Genomic DNA, 18,969 nt, shown 5'->3' on the forward strand with positions numbered 1-18,969 from the left:
TCGCCCGCTGTCCTCTCCTGCGGAGCCGCCCACCGGCTCTCTCACCTACGGAGCCGCCCGGTGGCTCTCTCATCCGCGGAGCCGCCCGCTGGCTCTCACCCGCGGTGCCGCCTGCCAGCTCTCTCACCCGCGGATCTACCCGCCGGCTCTCTCACTCACCCGCATTCTCGGAGGGGGCAACTGCCACGTTGCCCCCCCCCCCCCCCCCTGGATCCGCCCCTGCTTCAGAGTCTTATTTTTAGGTGACATGACCTTTTTAATTTTGCAATTTTTGCCTTGGCTGGTTTTGGTGTAACCATTGAGAATAGCTTGTGTGTAGTTCTGACCATAAGAAGGAAGACATTTTTTCAGGTAAATGATAAGTTTTGTGAAGCATATCTTTTATTTGTTATAAGTGGTCCCAGTTTAAAAGACATTTCTCTTATACAGGCTCGGCTGCTCATAGAAGAACAGAATGTAATAACAGTTATTACTGAGGCCATGCTGGAAGTTCTGCCCAAACATCTGGACACAGACGGCAAGTTTAACTTTCAGGGCTACAGTCAGGACAGATTCTGCAGAGTATATGCTATCATTTGTGACCTCAAGTAAGTGGACATACTAGGTGCTAGCCATTTTGCATTTGAAATGTTTGTGCAATTAAACATATTATTATTTATTTATTTATTTTTTGAAATACTTTTTGTCATGGTGACTGCATTTTACATGTGATTCTACTAATCCAAGTCCCATTTTATGACTATTGTACTAATATGTTTAATCTAGCAAATTCTTTCCACTCAAGATGACAAGTTCCAGGGCAGACCACAATACAAAATGTCCCGCTGGAAACATTTCTTGAAACAGCCTTAAAGAGGAACTGCAGTCTGCTCACATAATTTGTAATAAAGACATCTTTGCCATTCTGAAGCTTCCCACCAACTACTTATTTTATATATAGTTTGAATCTGTACTTGCCATAATGCTGCAGAAATCTCCCTCCACTAAGTGGCTAAATCCATTTTAACTGTGGGCAGCTGAAGCTGCTGCTACCTGTTCACTTCCTGGATTTACACAGACACACAGAGGCACACCTCCAGCTCTGCAGCCCTGCAGTTTTCATTGGCCCTCTTATGACTCATCCCCCCTCTCTTCCTGGCAAACTCTGACCAGAGCTAGAGAGAGAGAGCTGTGCATGATGTCATAAGCCTAGGCTTTTTACCAGACAGGAAAGAGGAAGTGGGCTGTATAAGGCATTTACTATAAGGCAGAAAAAAAAAACATATTACTATCCAAGGTGAAAACAACAAGGCCAGAAGTTTTAATAGATGAAAAAATGACTGAAGGTCATTTTTAAGCAAAGATTTTCTTTTAAAGTAGAACTGAAAGCACAACTTTTTTTTGTTTTGTTTTTTTTAAGTATTGGATAGTCTGGAGAGAGATTATAATCTGTCAGGTTTTATTGCTGTTTGTGCCCCTGTGAGGGAGATTCGCCCTCTCTGTTCACCCTGTTTACCATTATTGCCAAGGAGGAAAATCACACATTTTGTGTTGTCACCAGAACAGAAATATAGAGATATAATGGGGACACAAGTTCGGAGGGTGACAACTATAAATTTACATTTTTGGAGGGATTTCCTCTCACTTTCCATTTTGGCTTTGGGACAGGAAGTAAAGGGAAATCTTCCTTTTACACAGATGGTAAACACATTTACAGGGGTTTTAACCTTAGGCCCCTTTCACACATGCAGACTGTTCATGTCATCAGTTCAGTCACGTCAAAACGGATGTTTTCAGCTGCTTCTCATCAGCTGCTGCTCATGAGTTGCTCATCCGCCTGTCAGTTTTTCAGGCGGACCTGATCGGATGCTCCATGCACTCTTTGGAGCGGCAGATGTCGGCAGTAACATGTCCGATTACATCCGCCGACATCTGATCCTCTCTCCCGAAATACAGACAGATGGAAACCCTACTTTCCATCTGTCTGGAGATTCAGATCAGATGAAAACGGACAGGCAGTCTGTTTTCATCCAATTTTCATAGAGGACAGTGAGGCTTTGACAGGTCCTTCTCCGCACAGTGAGCGGAGACAGACCTGTCATCCACCTGCTTAGCGGGGATCAGCACATCGATCCCTGTTGAGCAAAGCGGAGTCCGTACACAGAAAGCACGGTATTTTTACATCAGTTTTTCATCTGATACAGAAGAAAAATGGGGCTTTGAACCATTTTTAAAAAATGGATATTGGCGGATGTAAATGGATGATCATCCATTTGCATCAGTTTTTCCATAGAGATGCATTGATGTCAGTTTTTCATCTGTCAACGGATGGATGAAAAACAGGCAAACGGTCTGCATGTGTGAAAAGGGCCTTACTCTATCCAAAATGGGTGTGGGAGGGACGTTTTGCCTCTGATTCTGTTTTAAGTTGCATTATCATTAGCAGACCACAATGCAAAAACATCAAACTTCAAATTGGGACAGCTGTCCCCTAATCTCAACGTTCTATCGTATGTTGTCTGTAATATTTTATTAAGATTTCACGTTTTGCCTTCCTAGATACTTAACATTTCCAGGTGATTTATTAGGAATCCTGTGTGTGTGAGGTGTGGGTTTTTTTTTTTTTTTTTTTTTTGCAATTGGTTACATAGTTGCCTATGAAAATGGCGAACTCCCCAAAAATGCGCTTGTTTTATATAAAAATTATACTCCAATAAAATTCTTCTTAATTTAGTTCGATTCTGACCCCTTTTTTTTATATTTGCCTTCCAGCCAGGGAAATGTTGTTCGCAATGGCAGTCTGTTGTGAGTGAATTGCCTCAGTGGGTTGCTGTGTTTTACTTCGACCGGTCATTGCATAAAGTTCATTGCGATTTGTTGAACCCTCCTGCTCCCTCCTGCTCCCTCCTCCTCCCTCCTCCCTCCTCCCTCCCTCCTCCTTCCCTCCTCCTCCCCCCTCCCCCCCCCCCCTCCTCCCAAGTGCCGCTTCACACAGGGGCGGCTTCAAAGTCGTCCGACTCTGAAGCTGCCCCGTACAGCGCGGCTTGCAAAATGACATCTATATAGAAGTCAATGCAAGCCGCTCCGAAGTTACCCCAAAGTAGTACAGGAACTTTTTCTAAGTCGGAGCGACTTGAACCGCTCCTATTAGAACAGTTCCATTGCAATACATGGCTAAGTCGCCTGACAGGTTGCCCCTGTGTGAACCGGCACTAATTCTGGATTCACACCTATGCGGATTGGATAAGGATTTCCTCACATCTGATTCGCATAGCAGGAGAATGCGACCGTCTCTCTATGGAGCTGGTTCACATATCTCTGGGGCAGCTGCGGATCGCACTGCACAGACAGCTGTCCCCTCAATCTCAATCTCCTTGGCTCTGTTTCAGGGCGGAATTCAGGCAAAGATTTGGCCCTGATTCGTCCCTGAACCAGAGAATGGGGACTCACAACGTTCCTGTGTGATCCGCAGCCAGTTCCAGTGTGAACCAAGCCTAAAGGAACGCAATCTGTGTTTTTTTTTGTTTTTTGTTTTTTATTTGGGGGACTTTGTACCCCTTACTCATTCATGCAAGGGAAGTGCTGGATACCTGGGGGCACTTTTTATTTAAACATTTCCATATTTTATTCATTGTACAGCTTTTTTTTCTTATGGATTTGCATTCTTGGTAGTGGGATACTTACTGTGTACTCAAAGTTCATGCACTTTGAATTTGTACACCAAATTGCAGGTATAGTTTCTAGTTTTTTACTATGTGATAAAGGGTGACCATTTGACTGGGGGAGGAAGGAGGCATTCCAATACAGTTGGCTTATGTGGGCCAGTAGTACTAGGCTCCACCTGCAGATGCTTTTTAACCCCTTCCCGCCGAGCGTACGCAGATGTGCGTACTCTGCTTTCCGGGGTTATACCGGGATGATGCCCGCAGCTGCAGGCATCATCCCGATACCATGTTGTAGAGCGGGCGATCGGCTATCCATGTATAACAGCCGATGTGGCTAAAAGCCACTCGGCTGTTATACCGGAGGAGCGGGAGGGGACGTTCCCCTCCCGCTGCTCTTACCGGGCCACCCGATCGATGATCCGCTGCCTCCGGCGGCTGCTGACAGTCTGAAACGAATTCGTGTACGGCTTTGTTCCAGCCTTCTAATTGTAAACGCGGAAGCGACGTCATGACGTCACTTCCCGTTTTCTCGGCTGCCAATGTCGCCGGTTTTAAAAAAATACACAGTGTTCAGAATCGCCTTTTTCGGCGATCTGAATACTGTGAAGTGCAAAGGAGGGATCGGGGGTCTTTTAGATCCCCGATCCCTCTATAAAGAGTACCTGTCACCACCTATTACTGTCACAAGGGATGTTTACATTCCTTGTGACAGCAATAAAAGTGATCAAAAAACATTTTTTTTTTAAAAAACACAATTTCTAAAAATAAAAATAAATAAGAAAAAATTTTTTTTTTAAAGCGTCCCCGCGAGCTCGCGCAGCAAAGAAAACGCATACGGAAGTCGCACCCACATATGTAAACGGTGTTCAAATCACATATGTGAGGTATCGCCGCGATCGTCAGAACGAGAGCAACAATTCTAGCACTAGACCTCCTCTGTAACTTATACCTGGTAACCGTAAAAAAAATTTAAAGAGTCGCCTATGGAGATTTTTAGGTACCGTAGTTTGTCGCCATTCCACAAGTGCGCGCAATTATAAAGCGTGACATCTATTTACTCGGCGTAACATCATCTTTCACATTATACAAAAAAATTGGGCTAACTTTACTGTTTGTTTTTTTTTTAATTCATGAAAGTGTCCCTTTTCCCAAAAATTTGCGTTTAACCACTTCAGCCCCGGAAGGATTTACCCCCTTCCTGACCAGAGCACTTTTTACAATTCGGCACTGCGTCGCTTTAACTGCTAATTGCGCGGTCATGCAATGCTCTACCCAAACGAAATTTGCGTCCTTTTCTTCCCACAAATAGAGCTTTCTTTTGATGGTATTTGATCACCTCTGCCGTTTTTATTTTTTGCGCTATAAACGGAAAAAGACTGAAAATTTTGAAAAAAAATGATATTTTCTACTTTTTGTTATAAAAAAAATCCAATAAACTAAATTTTAGTCATACATTTAGGCCAAAATGTATTCGGCCACATGTCTTTGGTAAAAAAAATGTCAATAAGCGTATATTTATTGGTTTGCGCAAAAGTTATAGCGTCTACAAACTAGGGTACATTTTCTGGAATTTACACAGCTTTTAGTTTATGACTGCCTATGTCATTTCTTGAGGTGCTAAAATGGCAGGGCAGTACAAACCCCCCCCAAATGACCCCATTTTGGAAAGTAGACACCCCAAGGAAATTGCTGAGAGGCATGTTGAACCCATTGAATATTTATTTTTTTTGTCCCAAGTGATTGAATAATGACAAAAAAAAAAAAAAAAAAAAAAATTTACAAAAAGTTGTCACTAAATGATATATTGCTCACATAGGCCATGGGCATATGTGGAATTGCACCCCAAAATACATTCAGCTGCTTCTCCTGAGTACGGGGATACCACATGTGTGGCACTTTTTGGGAGCCTAGCCGCGTACGGGGCCCCGAAAACCCAGCACCACCTTCAGGATTTCTAAGGGCATACATTTTTGATTTCACTCCTCACTACCTATCACAGTTTTGAAGGCCATAAAATGCCAAGATGGCACAACCCCCCCCCCAAATGACCCCATTTTGGAAAGTAGACACCCCAAGCTATTTGCTGAGAGGCATGGTGAGTATTTTGCAGCTCTCATTTGTTTTTGAAAATGAAGAAAGACCAGAAAAAAATTTTTTTTTTTTTCTTTTTTCAATTTTCAAAACCTTGTGACAAAAAGTGAGGTCTGCAAAATACTCACTATACCTCTCAGAAAATAGCTTGGGGTGTCTACTTTCCAAAATGGGGTCATTTGGGGGGGTTTTGTGCCACCTGGGCTTTCCATGGCCTCCGAAACTGTGATAGGCAGTGAAGAGTGAAATCAAAAATTTACGGCCTTAGAAAGCCTGAAGGCGGTGCTTGGTTTTCGGGGTCCCGTACGCGGCTAGGCTCCCAAAAAGTCCCACACATGTGGTATCCCCGTACTCAGGAGAAGCAACAGAATTTATTTTGGGGTGTAATTTCACAAATCCCCATGGCGTGTTTGAGCAATATAACATTTAGTGACAACTTTGTGCAAAAAAAAAAAAAATTTGTCTCTTTCCCGCAACTTGTGTCACAATATAAAATATTCCATGGACTCGACATGCCTCTCAGCAAATAGCTTGGGGTGTCTACTTTCCAAAATGGGGTCATTTGGGGGGGTTTGAACTGTCCTGGCATTTTATGCACAACATTTAGAAGCTTACGTCACACATCACCCACTCTTCTAACCACTTGAAGACAAAGCCCTTTCTGACACTTTTTGATTACATGAAAAAATTATTTTTTTTTGCAAGAAAATTACTTTGAACCCCCAAACATTATATATTATTTTAAAGCAAATGCCCTACAGATTAAAATGGTGGGTGTTTCATTTTTTTTTTTCACACAGTAATTGCGCAGCGATTTTTCAAACGCATTTTTTGTGGAAAAAACACACTTTTTTAAATTTTAATGCACTAAAACACACTATATTGCCCAAATGTTTGATGAAATAAAAAAGATGATCTTAGGCCGAGTACATGGATACCAAACATGACATGCTTTACAATTGCGCACAAACGTGCAGTGGCAACAAAATTAATACATTTTTAAAAGCCTTTAAAAGCCTTTACAGGTTACCACTTTAGATTTACAGAGGAGGTCTACTGCTAAAATTACTGCCCTCGATCTGACCTTCGCGGTGATACCTCACATGCATGGTGCAATTGCTGTTTACATTTGACGCCAGACCGACGCTTGCGTTCGCCTTAGCGCGAGAGCAGGGGGGACAGGGGTGCTTTTTTTTTTTTTTTTTTTTTTTTTCTTTATTATTTTTTTGCTTTTTTATCTTATTTTTAAACTGTTCCTTTCATATTTTTTTTTAAATCATTTTTATTGTTATCTCAGGGAATGTAAATATCCCCTATGATAGCAATAGGTAGTGACAGGTACTCTTTTTTGAAAAAATTGGGGTCTATTAGACCCTAGATTTCTCCTCTGCCCTCAAAGCATCTGACCACACCAAGATCGGTGTGATAAAATGCTTTCCCAATTTCCCAATGGCGCTGTTTACATCCGGCGAAATCTAAGTCCTAAAATGCTCGTAGCTTCCGGTTTCTTAGGCCATAGAGATGTTTGGAGCCACTCTGGTCTCTGATCAGCTCTATGGTCAGCTGGCTGAATCACCGGCTGCATTCTCAGGTTCCCTGTTGAGACAGGAGAGCCAGAGAAAAACACGGAAGACGGTGGGGGGGGGGGGCATTCCCTCCCACTGCTTGTAAAAGCAGTCTAGAGGCTAATTAGCCACGAGGATTGCTTTTACATGAAAGCCGACCGCTGGCTGAAAAGAATGATACCAAGATGATACCTAAACCTGCAGGCATCATTCTGGTATAACCACTCAAAGTCGTGAATGGCGTACCTGAAGACAAAAAAATGGTTAACAATAAAGCACAGTAAACGGTAAAGTATAAAAAATTGCATACCTGAAAAGCAAACATGATAAAACATAATAACAATAAAACATTGCAGAATAGAATACAGTAAAAAAGAGCAGAACACCAGAGAGAGAATAGAGAGAGAGAGAACAATAAAACGACAACTATTTTTTTTTATTTTTGTTTGTGTTTTTTTTTTTTTTTTACACTTTTTTTTTGTAACTGTAACTTTTATAACTGTAACCGGTTCCAGGTTCGGGTCTCTCAAAATGCGATGGCATCTTGGGAGACCCTGTGAAAGTGTGTCCTAGTCTGTGCAATGCTGTACCCTACGCTAATACTCAACTAGTGTATGGTAGCGTTCAAAACATTCACCAATGCAAAGACCAGGATTATCAGGACAGGAGGGACAATAATAGCGGGTGTCACGTCTATATACGCGCTTGCTGCAGACACATCTTTTTTGGGGGGGTTCATTGGGTAGGGGTACTCGGGAGGACATATAAATGCCTCTCATGCAGCCGACTGCATTTGGTTGGGGATGTGAATGGGGGAAATACGGGCGCTGCAGAAGTGGTGGGTTCCCAATTAGGATTGGCGAATGCAGCAGGAAGGGCATTATGGGCACGACGGGCCTGTGTTTGTCTTTTTGGTGGCAGCGGGACACTACTTGTGCTTGCCACCTCACCAGCTTGAACTGCACTTATGGGACTCGCCACGTCACCAAGTGTTACTGCAGTGCTGGTATGACTACGACTGGGGTGTACTAGGACGCTGGCGCTTGCCAGTTCACCAAAACGCTACAAAAAAAAGTGACAGTGATCGATCGATACTGCACTTGGGTGGGCTGGGCTGGGCCGGGCGGAGGGGCAAAACGCAGGTGCTAGCAGGTATCTGGGCTGATCCCACTAACACTGCGTTTTTGGGAACCCTAAACTGCTGGGGATGCTAGTATAGATCTGATCGGATCAGATATTGATCCGATCAGATACTATACCACTAAGGGAGGTGTACGGTGCGTGCGTGGGTGTTAGTGGTACTGGCGCTAATCTGACGCTGCTTGGGGCTGGTGCTTGCCAGTTCACCAAAATGCTACCAAAAAAACTGTTAGCGATCGCAGGGATCAGGCCTGACTCTGCGAACGCTGCAGTTATGCGTTTAGTGTTTTGTAAGTGACAGTGATCGATCGATACTGCACTTGGGTGGGCTGGGCGGAGGGGCAAAACGCAGGTGCTAGCGGGTATCTGGGCTGATCCCGCTAACACTGCGTTTTTGGGAACCCTAAACTGCTGGGGACGCTAGTATAGATCTGATCGGATCAGATATTGATGTGTTCAGATACTATACCACTAAGGGAGGTGTACGGTGCGTGTACGGTGCGTGCGTAGGTGTTCGCGGTACTGGCGCTAATCTGACGCTGCCTGGGGCGACGCATATCACCGCCGGGCAATCAGGGGGCTAAACCTTTATTCAGTAATAAACGGCGGGTGCCCTGACACTAAAAAAAATAAACAAACTAACCAGCGTCACCCGTAACAGTTATACGGTGATCAGTGGTGAAAGGGTTAACTAGGGGGCAATCAAGGGGTTAAAACATTTATTAGGTAGTATATGGGGGTCCCTGTCGCTATAAAACGCTGACAGCGAACCTAAATATTTACGTTCCTAACTAGCGTCACCAGCGACACTAATACAGCGATCAGAAAAATGATCGCTTAGCGACACTGGTGACAGGGGGTGATCAAGGGGTTAAAACTTTATTAGGGGGGGTTAGGGGGGTACCCTAGACCTACAGGGGGCTAATACTAACTGTCCTACCACTGCTAACTGTCACAAACTGACACCATGCAGTAATCAGGAAAAAAACAAAACAAAACAAAAAAACCTGCTTGCTGTCAGTTTGTGACAGGGGGGGGGGGTGATTGGGGGGGGATCGGGGGGCGATCGGGGGGGGATCGGGGGTGTTTAGTGTGCCTGGCATGTTCTACTGTGTTGTGTGAGTGTTGGTGCACTTACATGTCTTCTCTCCTCGGTGCTGGAACGGAAACTGGCCAGCCGAGGAGAGATGACATCACATCCTCTGCCTCTGTGTACTATACAGAGGCAGGGGATGTTTCTCATTGGCTGGGAGCGATCGCGAGGGGGGGGCCAAACACCGCTGCACAAATACCGTGTGATAAAAAATATTGCAACAATCGCCATTTTATTCTCTAGATTCTCTGCTAAAAAATATATATAATGTTTGGGGGCTCTAAGTAATTTTCTAGCAAAAAATACAGATTTTAACTTGTAAACACCAAATGTCAAAAATAGGCTTAGTCATGAAAGGGTTAAAGGTGCAGATATAATACTGTAGGTTAGCTTTTTAGAAGTTGAATCCGATTTGCCGCATCATGGCTTGGCCTTTTTGTTTGCATTTATCTTTTGGTTTAAACAAGCTGTTCCTGGCCACAAGATTCAGTGATGGGAATTGGCTGTCATGTTGAGCCTTTTACTTCAAGCGGTAATGAACCCAAAACCAAAAATGTAATGTAATATATTGCAGCTTAACAGTCATTAATTGGATATGGTGGCTTCATTAGTTTTTAGTTTTCTTCTTACTTTTTTTTTTTTCACCTGGTAATCTGGACAGTAACACACCTCCTCCTGTATTAGTTGTATTAGTCCATCCACTCTGAATGAATGAGCACAGGGAACACATATTGACAGCAAAATTATTGGTCTGGTGGGACAGTACTCTTAGATGTGCTAGCAGGTTTAAATAAACTAACAAATTGAAGCCAAACTCAGCTAATGCTTTTATAAGCAGTTACAGCAAACTGATTACTTTTATTATTTTCTTTTGTGATACACCTTTTGAGTTACAGGCTGATCATTGTAAACACCCTTGTCAGTGGTAAATGGTTTCTTATACCTGTTTTGGTACCGATACTGGAAATGAAGGATGCACTAGGCCGAAAACGATACCGAAAATGACATTTAAAAAAAAAAAAAAAAATTATATTTTTATATATATATAATTGTATTGTATTCAACTTTTTAATTGATATCATCAATTTAAATTAATATGAATTTATTACTTGTTATTATTGGCACCTTTAGTGCAAAAAAGGTCAAGAAAAATGCAGTCTGCATTCTCTAACCAGTGCCCATCATATGCAGCCTCACCAGGGTATGTCATATGCAGCCTACCAGTGCTCAGCAGCCTCATCAGTGCCCGTCATATCCAGCCTATCAGTGCCTAGCAGCATTACCAGTGCCCATCATATGCAGCATGCCTGTGCTCAGCAGCCTCACCAGTGCCCATCATATGCAGCATGCCTGTGCCCAGCAGCCTCACCAGCGTCCGTCATATACAGCATGTCTGTGTGCCCGGATCAGAGTGGCGACCTCCCGCTGTGTCACGGAGCAGGGTTTGAATTACCCGGGCCACAATAACAATGTCCCGCCTCCTGTGATCACGTCACACTGATTCAGTGTCCCGCCATTGAATCAGTATGCCGTTTATCACAGGAGGCAGGGCATTGTTACTACGGCCGCCCAGACAATTCAGCTCCGTGACATGCGGAGATCGCGGCGAGGAGGAGGGAATGGGCGGCAGCCGGGGCTGATCCCACCCCCTTTCGGTATCTGCTGTTTTTAGCTATCAGCCAAATGAAAAAACGCCAATTTCGGCAAATAATTTTTGGCAGCAGAAATTTCAGTGCACTTCTACCTGCAACTGCAAGAAAGCTTGTTCTTTTGAAAAACAGACTTAACTGACTGGATCACCAGACCAAGAAAGCCTAAAAAAGAAAACTTGTAAAGCTAGCGCATCTAAGAATTGGAAGGCTGCAATACAATAAATGTTGGCTTTTGGGTTTAATATCACTTTCAGTATTCTGTTACTGACCTGGAACAAGTATGCATATAAAGTCTTCTGACTTTTTTTTTTGCTTATTTGCAACATGTTTTGGTTTTATGATTTTTCAAAAAATGAAAGCCATAACAGCATGCCAGCCAGGCAGCCAAAATGTTCAAGTATACGTTTACAGGGGGGTATATTTCCTTTTATAACTAGTATGTCTTTGTATTGTTTGTTTTTTATGTATTTTTTTTTATCCTCAACCTCCCTTTTTAATGTGGTGATTTTTTTTTTTTTCCCATTTCAGATATATCCTGATAAGTAAACCCACATCTTGGTCAGAAAAACTGCAAGAGAAGTTTATGGAGGGGTTTAAATCTCTGCTTCATATGTTAACATGTATGCAGGTAATCCTATCATGCTATTTTTTTTTTTTATTATTATGCCCACTAGGGCGTAACATGGGAGTGATGATTCCTAATATATGCTCATTATAAAAGGCAAAATGTATAGTGCTATTGTAATTCTGTATGTTGTACCTCCAATTACAGTGCAATGTACTAATGATTCCAATATGTTAGCATTGCTGAAAAAATCAAATATTATGGTTGGGTTGGGCAGTATAATAGTTTAAACACTTTTTTGGAATTGTGATAGTTTTGTGGTTCTGACAGACATATTAGAAGATATCTGTCAGTGTTGACTCCATGGTTGATGGTACCTCCATTGGAAAAGGTTTTCTCATTATGGGGGGGTGGTGGTTTGCTATGGCTTTATCAAGGTTGGCAGACGTAACAATTTAAAAGAGAAGTCCAGCCAAAGCTTGTTTGGATGCACTTTACCTTTTGGATCACTGGAGTGCAGTTCGTTTTGTGATCCCTGAGCTGGCTGCCCCTGCCCCCTCCACAGCCCAGCGCTCCAATGAGCGAGGACGGAGAAGAGAGCTGTGACTGACCGTCTGCAGCTCTGAAAACCGAACAATCGGCTGTGTTCGATCGCTCAGTTCTCAGTGCAGAGGCGCCAGGGGACTGATGCTGCATTCACCTAGGTAAGTATGAATATGAAAAAAAAAACCTTTACTTTTTCTTTTAATGAAAGTCAACTCTCCAAGAGAACTATACCATTTCACCTACCAGATCTGATTTGACCTTTTGGGAGGTGTTGAAAACCCATTAACGTGACATCATTTGCTTGTTTAGGGCATGGAAGCTACAGGTCGAATGATAGGACAACATGTCGAGATGGACTTTGACTGGGAGACCGCAATAGCCATGCAAATGCAACTGAATAACGTCTTGATGTTAGTGCAGGAGTGGTGTGGCAGCAATGTAAGTGTATCCTGAAATATATTCTCCTGTCATGAAAGACCATGACAAAACATTTGTTTTTTGCACTCCTGATCTCTTGATAACAATGAACCCGTTAAAACAATTTTTACTAAGTGTGTCAGGAAAAAATGGTTGCATTTGATTTTTTTTTTTTTACAAGCTTTTTTTTTAATAGAAGATTGCAAAAGGTGATACAAAGAGATTGACACTTTTATATTAGCATAGAACAGTTAAAGTGTGTCCATCTACCGCCGCCAATGAACTTAAATGATTTTAGCAAATGGCTGCAATATAACAAAGAGTGAAAAATCTAAGGGGGTCTGAATACTTTCCGTCCCCACTGTGTGTGTGTGTGTGTGTGTATATATATGTGTGTGTGTGTGTTAGTACATTAGTACCACTGTACGCTCAACCACCTGTCCAGAATGTTCAAAGCAATCCTCTAATTCCACGTATACCCTGCAAGGCTTACTTTAGTCATTCATGAAATGAGATGTACATTACAATTACATATTCATATTCCCCCCCCCCCCCCCCCATAAACTATTGACTGAGCAGCCCAGGGACTTGAGCCATTCCAGGTACTTTATGGAGTGAAACTAATCATCGATCGAATCTGCATTAGTGGACAGGGATTCCGTCTAAATATCCCATATTTTGTGGAATTTTTTGCCACAGCCACATGACAGGTAAGTAGCTTTGTACAATGGTAGGGCCGCATTCACTAACTTCTTCCAGAAATGTATTGAAGGTGCAGATGAGGCCTTCCATCCAAGTACTATAGATTTACAGGCATAGTAAAGTAATAATCCTAGCAGGGTTCCGATTGCCCAGCGTGGGGCCAGTGGTTCAACGAGTCCCAGCAGACATACCTCTACAGACAATGGCACAGGAATGGTGGTGACAGTCAAAATTAATTTTTGTTACCTCAACCCAAAAAATTTCAATCTGAGGACAGCTTCAAAAAATATGAGTGAAATCCGCTAAGGGTGAGTTGCCTCTCCAGCAAGAGGCAGAAATAGATAGATATATTCTATGTAGGCGCACAGGCGTGTAATACACCTTATGTACTATTTTAAATTGCACTAATTTATTTCTAGCTGATACTAGCTGTGAAAAAGGGTGCTCCCACATTCCTTCCCAATCTTCTGTGCCTAGTGTAGGGAAATCTACCTCCCACTTTGCCTTAAGGTTTTCTAGACCCATGTGGACGTTGGGGAGTAATGCTTTATATATGGTGGATAAGGTCTTAGATAGAGCTTCATCTCTGAGCAGAGTCTCCAGATTCGAGATGTTTTCAAACTGAGTGTTAAAAGCATGTCTAAGCTCCATAAATCTAAACAAGTGTGAGTTGGGTAAATTATATTGTTGTTTCAACCTGTCAAAAGTCTGTATTCTGCCCTCAAGACAAATTTGATTTATATATTTAGTATACACCAGGGTCAGGAATGGACCCGAATTCTGACAATTGCGGGTTAAACCAAAGAGGGCTTTTGTAAATATTAATATTTTATTATATCTTTTTATATGACAACACTGAAGAAATGATACTTTGCTACAACATCTTGTGTAACAGTGTAAATTTGCTGTCCCCTCAAAATAACTCAACACACAGCCATTAATGTCTAAACCGCTGCCAACAAAAGTGAGTACAGCCCTATGTGAAAATGTCCAAATTGGGCCCAAAGTATCAATATTTTGTGTGGCCACCATTGTTTTTCAGCACTGCCTTAACATTCTTGGACATGGAGTTCACCAGAGCTTCACAGGTTGCCACTGGAGTCCTCTTCCACTCCTCCATGACAACATCACAGAGCTGGTGGATGTTAGAGACCTTGCGCTCCTCCAGCTTCCGTTTGAGGATGCCCCACAGATGCTAGGGTTTAGGTCTGGGGACATGCTTGGCAATCACCTTTATCCTCAGCTTCTTTAGCAAGGCGGTGGTCGTCTTGGAGGTGTTTCTGTGTTCGTTATCATGTTGGAATACTGTGATGCGGCACAGTTTCCGAAGGGAGGAGATCATGCTCTGCTTCAGTATGTCACAGTACATGTTGGCATTCATGGTTCCCTCAATGAACTGTAGCTCCCCAGTGCCAGCAGCAACCATGCAGCCCCAGACCATGACACTCGCACCACCATGCTTGACTGTAGGCATGACACACTTGTCTTTGTAATCCTCACCTGGTTGCCACTACACACGCTTGACACCGTACCAGATAAGTTTATCTTGGTCTCATCAGACCATAGGTAATGGTTCAAGTAATCCATGTCCTTAGTCTGCTTGTCTTCAGCAAACTGTTTGCAGGCATTCTTGTGCATAATCTTTAGTAGAGGCTTCCTTCTGGGTATGCAGACCAATTTGATGCAGTGTGGCGTATGGTCTGAGCACTGACAGGCTGACCCCCCCCTACCCCTTCAACCTCTGCAGTAATGCTGGCAGCACTCATACGTCTATTTCCCAAAGACAACCTCTGGATATCACACTGAGCACGTGCATTCAACTTCTTTGGTCGACCATGGTGAGGCCTGATGTGAGTGGAACCTGTCCTGTTAATCAGAAAAGATTTTATTGTGTCATAAAAAATAGATGTACAAAGTATACAAATACATAGCAATACTTTTTATATGATATACATTAGCAACAGTATTTTATACAGCTGATGGTTTATGGGATGAAACTTAGTCATGACCATTCTACTAATACATTTATATCAATTATGCTCCTTTTATGCTTTTGGATCCATATAATACTGCTATTAGGTTATTAACAATGTACACGACACTCTAAAAGTTCTATATTAAAAGAGGAACTGTTAATGAACTATGTTCCTTCCAACGGGAAGGTGGAACTAACTGATGCCTACACTCACAACCGGACCCCGTTAGGTCGCAACGAACCATATTGCTAGTTATCCCCCAGGGTAGCAAATTATAGAAGTACACCCCAATTTTTTTTGAAGGTAGACTCAGGGATTGTATTAGTGTGACTCGATAGAGGTATATGTTCACTACTCGTACGAAGCCAGACGTTTACATTTGGAGTAATCTATCAAAGACTAGCTGAGTGGGTGCCAAACCTGGAGTGTCCAGCCAGGACTGCCAGATTTTGTAGAACTTATTACTCGCATTTCTATGTTGATACATCAGTTTTTCTTTAATTGGAGTGTTATTGACCTGTTCGATCCACTGTTTCGTTGTTGGGCTATTTGCTTACATGCGATTATATAACAATCTAGAAACTGCTATATTAGCCGGGGGGACGAACAGTTCCTCGTCCACCGCACCCAGCAAGCATGTAACCGGATGTATTGGAACAGTGAATCGATATATTTGTGATATGGTGTTAGTTACCTTACTCCAATATCTGAACAGTTTCGGGCAGCGCCATAGCAAGTGTATAAGGTCCCCGTTAGCCCTCCCACATCTGGGGCACAGAGGGGAGTCCCTCCTGCCCCATCTGTGAAGCAGCACCTATGTACGGTAGGTTCTGTGCAGGATGAAGAGTTGGGAGAGCCTATAAGAAGGGGACACCGAGATGATCGGCAAAGACTGCAAACATTGCTCCAGTAGTTTTGCTGCATCCTGTGAACTAGATAAGAGTGTGTTGTAGATATGTGAAATCATGCCTTTTTTGTTCTGTGTATTTAGAATATTTGTTATGATCGGATGTTCCATATGTACCAAACTGGACACTCGTGCCTGTGATTGCACGGCGTGTCGGAGTTGGAGATATCTATAAAAATTGTGACTTGGCAGTCCGAATTCTTCCTGCAGTTCGGTAAAGGATTTAAAGATGGTCTGTAAGTAGAGTTGCAATATATACTTGATGCCCCTTGCCTCCCAAGACTGAAACCCCTCTAGCGGCTGTAGTTCCAAGTAACATGGGTTACGCCAAAGCGGGGTGTACCCCATGACTCCTATCATACCCAAGCTATGTTTAATATGGCCCCATAATTTGGTCATGTCAGGAGACTAGTAGACCAGACTGTGTGGACTGCACAGAGATAACCCAAAACACATGTAAGTGAATAGTGATATTTATTAAAATAGGTGATAATTAGAAAATACAAACAGTAAACAACCAACCCAACAAACCCACTACAAACAACAATATCTACAGCAAGGGGCAATACCGGAATCACAGATGTCAGCCAGGCCAGGGTCATACACAGCAGGTCAGCAAGAACAAGGGATATACCAGAGACATAAACGTTTAGCCAAGCCAAGGTCATACACAGGAAGATCAGTAAATGAGGGACAGGGAACCAACAGGACAGAGAGGGGATGGATCGGGCTGAAGGGTACAGGTACACTGAAGGGATCGGGTCAGGATAAGCTCGGGCACAAGGTCAGATGCAGGTTCAGGATCGGGTAACAGGCGAACAAGGTCAGGGCTAAAGGAGAGAGATACCAAGGCAAGCATATGAGGGCTTGCCTGGTATTTATAGGACTTACTGTGATTGACTTCAAGTCACACCTGAGCGCAGGGAGTGTTGTCTGCTCCATACTGCCAGGATCCATCCGCTGGTGGACGTCAGTACTGCGGCCAAAAGATGAAATGACACCAGCAAGGAAATATTCTCCTGACAGTTCAACACTGCCAGGAGACACCTGCTGGTGGACCCCAGTACTGCATGCCAAACGATATATCTTGCCAGCGGACGGATCCTTTCCTGACAGGTCAGTAGGTTGATAGTAGGTAGTGATTTGGAGTGTTGGGGAAGGTCTGCCTCAAGATGTGAAGCTGCGGGAAGGTCTAATGTGGCATGAAATAGTATGTTACCGATAGGGTCTGATATATCAACCTCACCCCAGCCACCTAAGTGCTGTAACTGTGAGGCCAGGAAATAGAGGTGCATGTTATGGACTGCCAACCCCCCCTGGTCTTTACTGTACTGCAATGTGGATAGCCTGATTCTGGCAGTCTTTTTCTTCCAAAGGAGACTTCGAAATATGGTATCGATACGTGTAAACCATTTACGTGGGATTCATTGTGGGGAATTATGTAATATGTAGAGTAACTGAGGCGCCCATACCATTTTTATGAGATTGGCTCTACCGGTAACTGAAATGTTTAGCTTACACCAAGCATCGCATTTGGTTTGTAGCTTATTAAACATAGGGAGGAGATTTAGGGCTAGATATTTGCTCCAATTAATGGAGAAGCCAGAGAAGGTACCAAAGTGTGTGATTATAGACATCACGTTTGATGGTGAATTTACAAGTTATGCGCTGCGCTTGGGTGACCCCAAAAACAAAATGAATAATAACCAACTCTGTGCTTACTAGTGCGATAATATTAAATACAAATAATATGAATGTTGAATAAATAAACAAGGTGTGAAAAAACAAGTGCTTGTTATACCATAAATTAGTGCTTGATAGTGCTTGTTACACCATACATAGTGTCTTAATCAACATAAAAGGTGCTTAGTGCTCAATATAAAGTATCCTGCTTGTTTAAATGAAAAAATTAGTAAATAATGAAAAAAAGTTCTCTTTGGCACTCTAACTAGTGCGTGCAAATAATGTCCAGCAGTGATAATAAAACAATGCATGCAGGTGGTGTTCAGCTGTGACAACAATCCAACATCATGCCGAAGATATCCTGAGTGCTGCAAAACATGCTCCGGTGCTCCTTCGCGACCCCCTTAAGCTAATGAGCTCACCTCAGAGCTTGTGACTCAGCTTCTACCCTGAGTCCAAATACGCTTTGGAGCCACCCCTGGGCTCAGTCTCAGTGTCTGCTGCACTCCTCCAGCTGGAAACAATGTGGCTCCATACATATAAATGAAAAGGAAACTATATAGTGTAATATAGTCAAAATACTTTTATTAAAAGAAAACGCTCCCCACACCAGGGTACTCACATGGCACTGGTGCGTCAGTGCACCATACTAGAACGGCTTTCTATGCAAAATCACTGGATGTTTGGTGCGGTATGCTGTGCTGGGACAGCGCTGGTGTAAAGTCTGTGTCAGTCTCTCCGTCCTGGCCCCTCCTTTCCAGATGAACAATCGGGCCGAAAACTGCATTGATTGATCCGTGTGCATATGCGTTTTTTGTAGACAAAGTATTGAGGACCGTAGGCGTTTAGCTACATGTGACACAGCCAGCCTTTTCACTCCGCTACTCGGACCACACACATTCCAACTAAGCACTACATTGGATCTAGCCATGTCCTAGTATCAAAGCATATATTTTACTACCAAATGGAATTCTAAGAGGTGCGCATA

General features: G+C 43.0%; 1 protein-coding gene across 1 annotated transcript in view; it reads left to right on the forward strand.

Moving 5' to 3' along the window:
* The window catches only part of UBR1 (ubiquitin protein ligase E3 component n-recognin 1), a gene marked incomplete in the record, with an annotated part of 288,714 nt that overhangs the window by 71,784 nt on the left and 197,961 nt on the right, over nt 1-18,969 (forward strand). The window contains 3 exon segments of the mRNA XM_073609777.1: nt 430-587; nt 11,714-11,813; nt 12,606-12,734. Coding sequence (XP_073465878.1) covers nt 430-587; nt 11,714-11,813; nt 12,606-12,734 — 387 coding nt within the window.

This window comes from Aquarana catesbeiana, linkage group LG13, assembly GCF_042186555.1.
Source record: "Aquarana catesbeiana isolate 2022-GZ linkage group LG13, ASM4218655v1, whole genome shotgun sequence".
Lineage (NCBI taxonomy): Eukaryota > Metazoa > Chordata > Amphibia > Anura > Ranidae > Aquarana > Aquarana catesbeiana.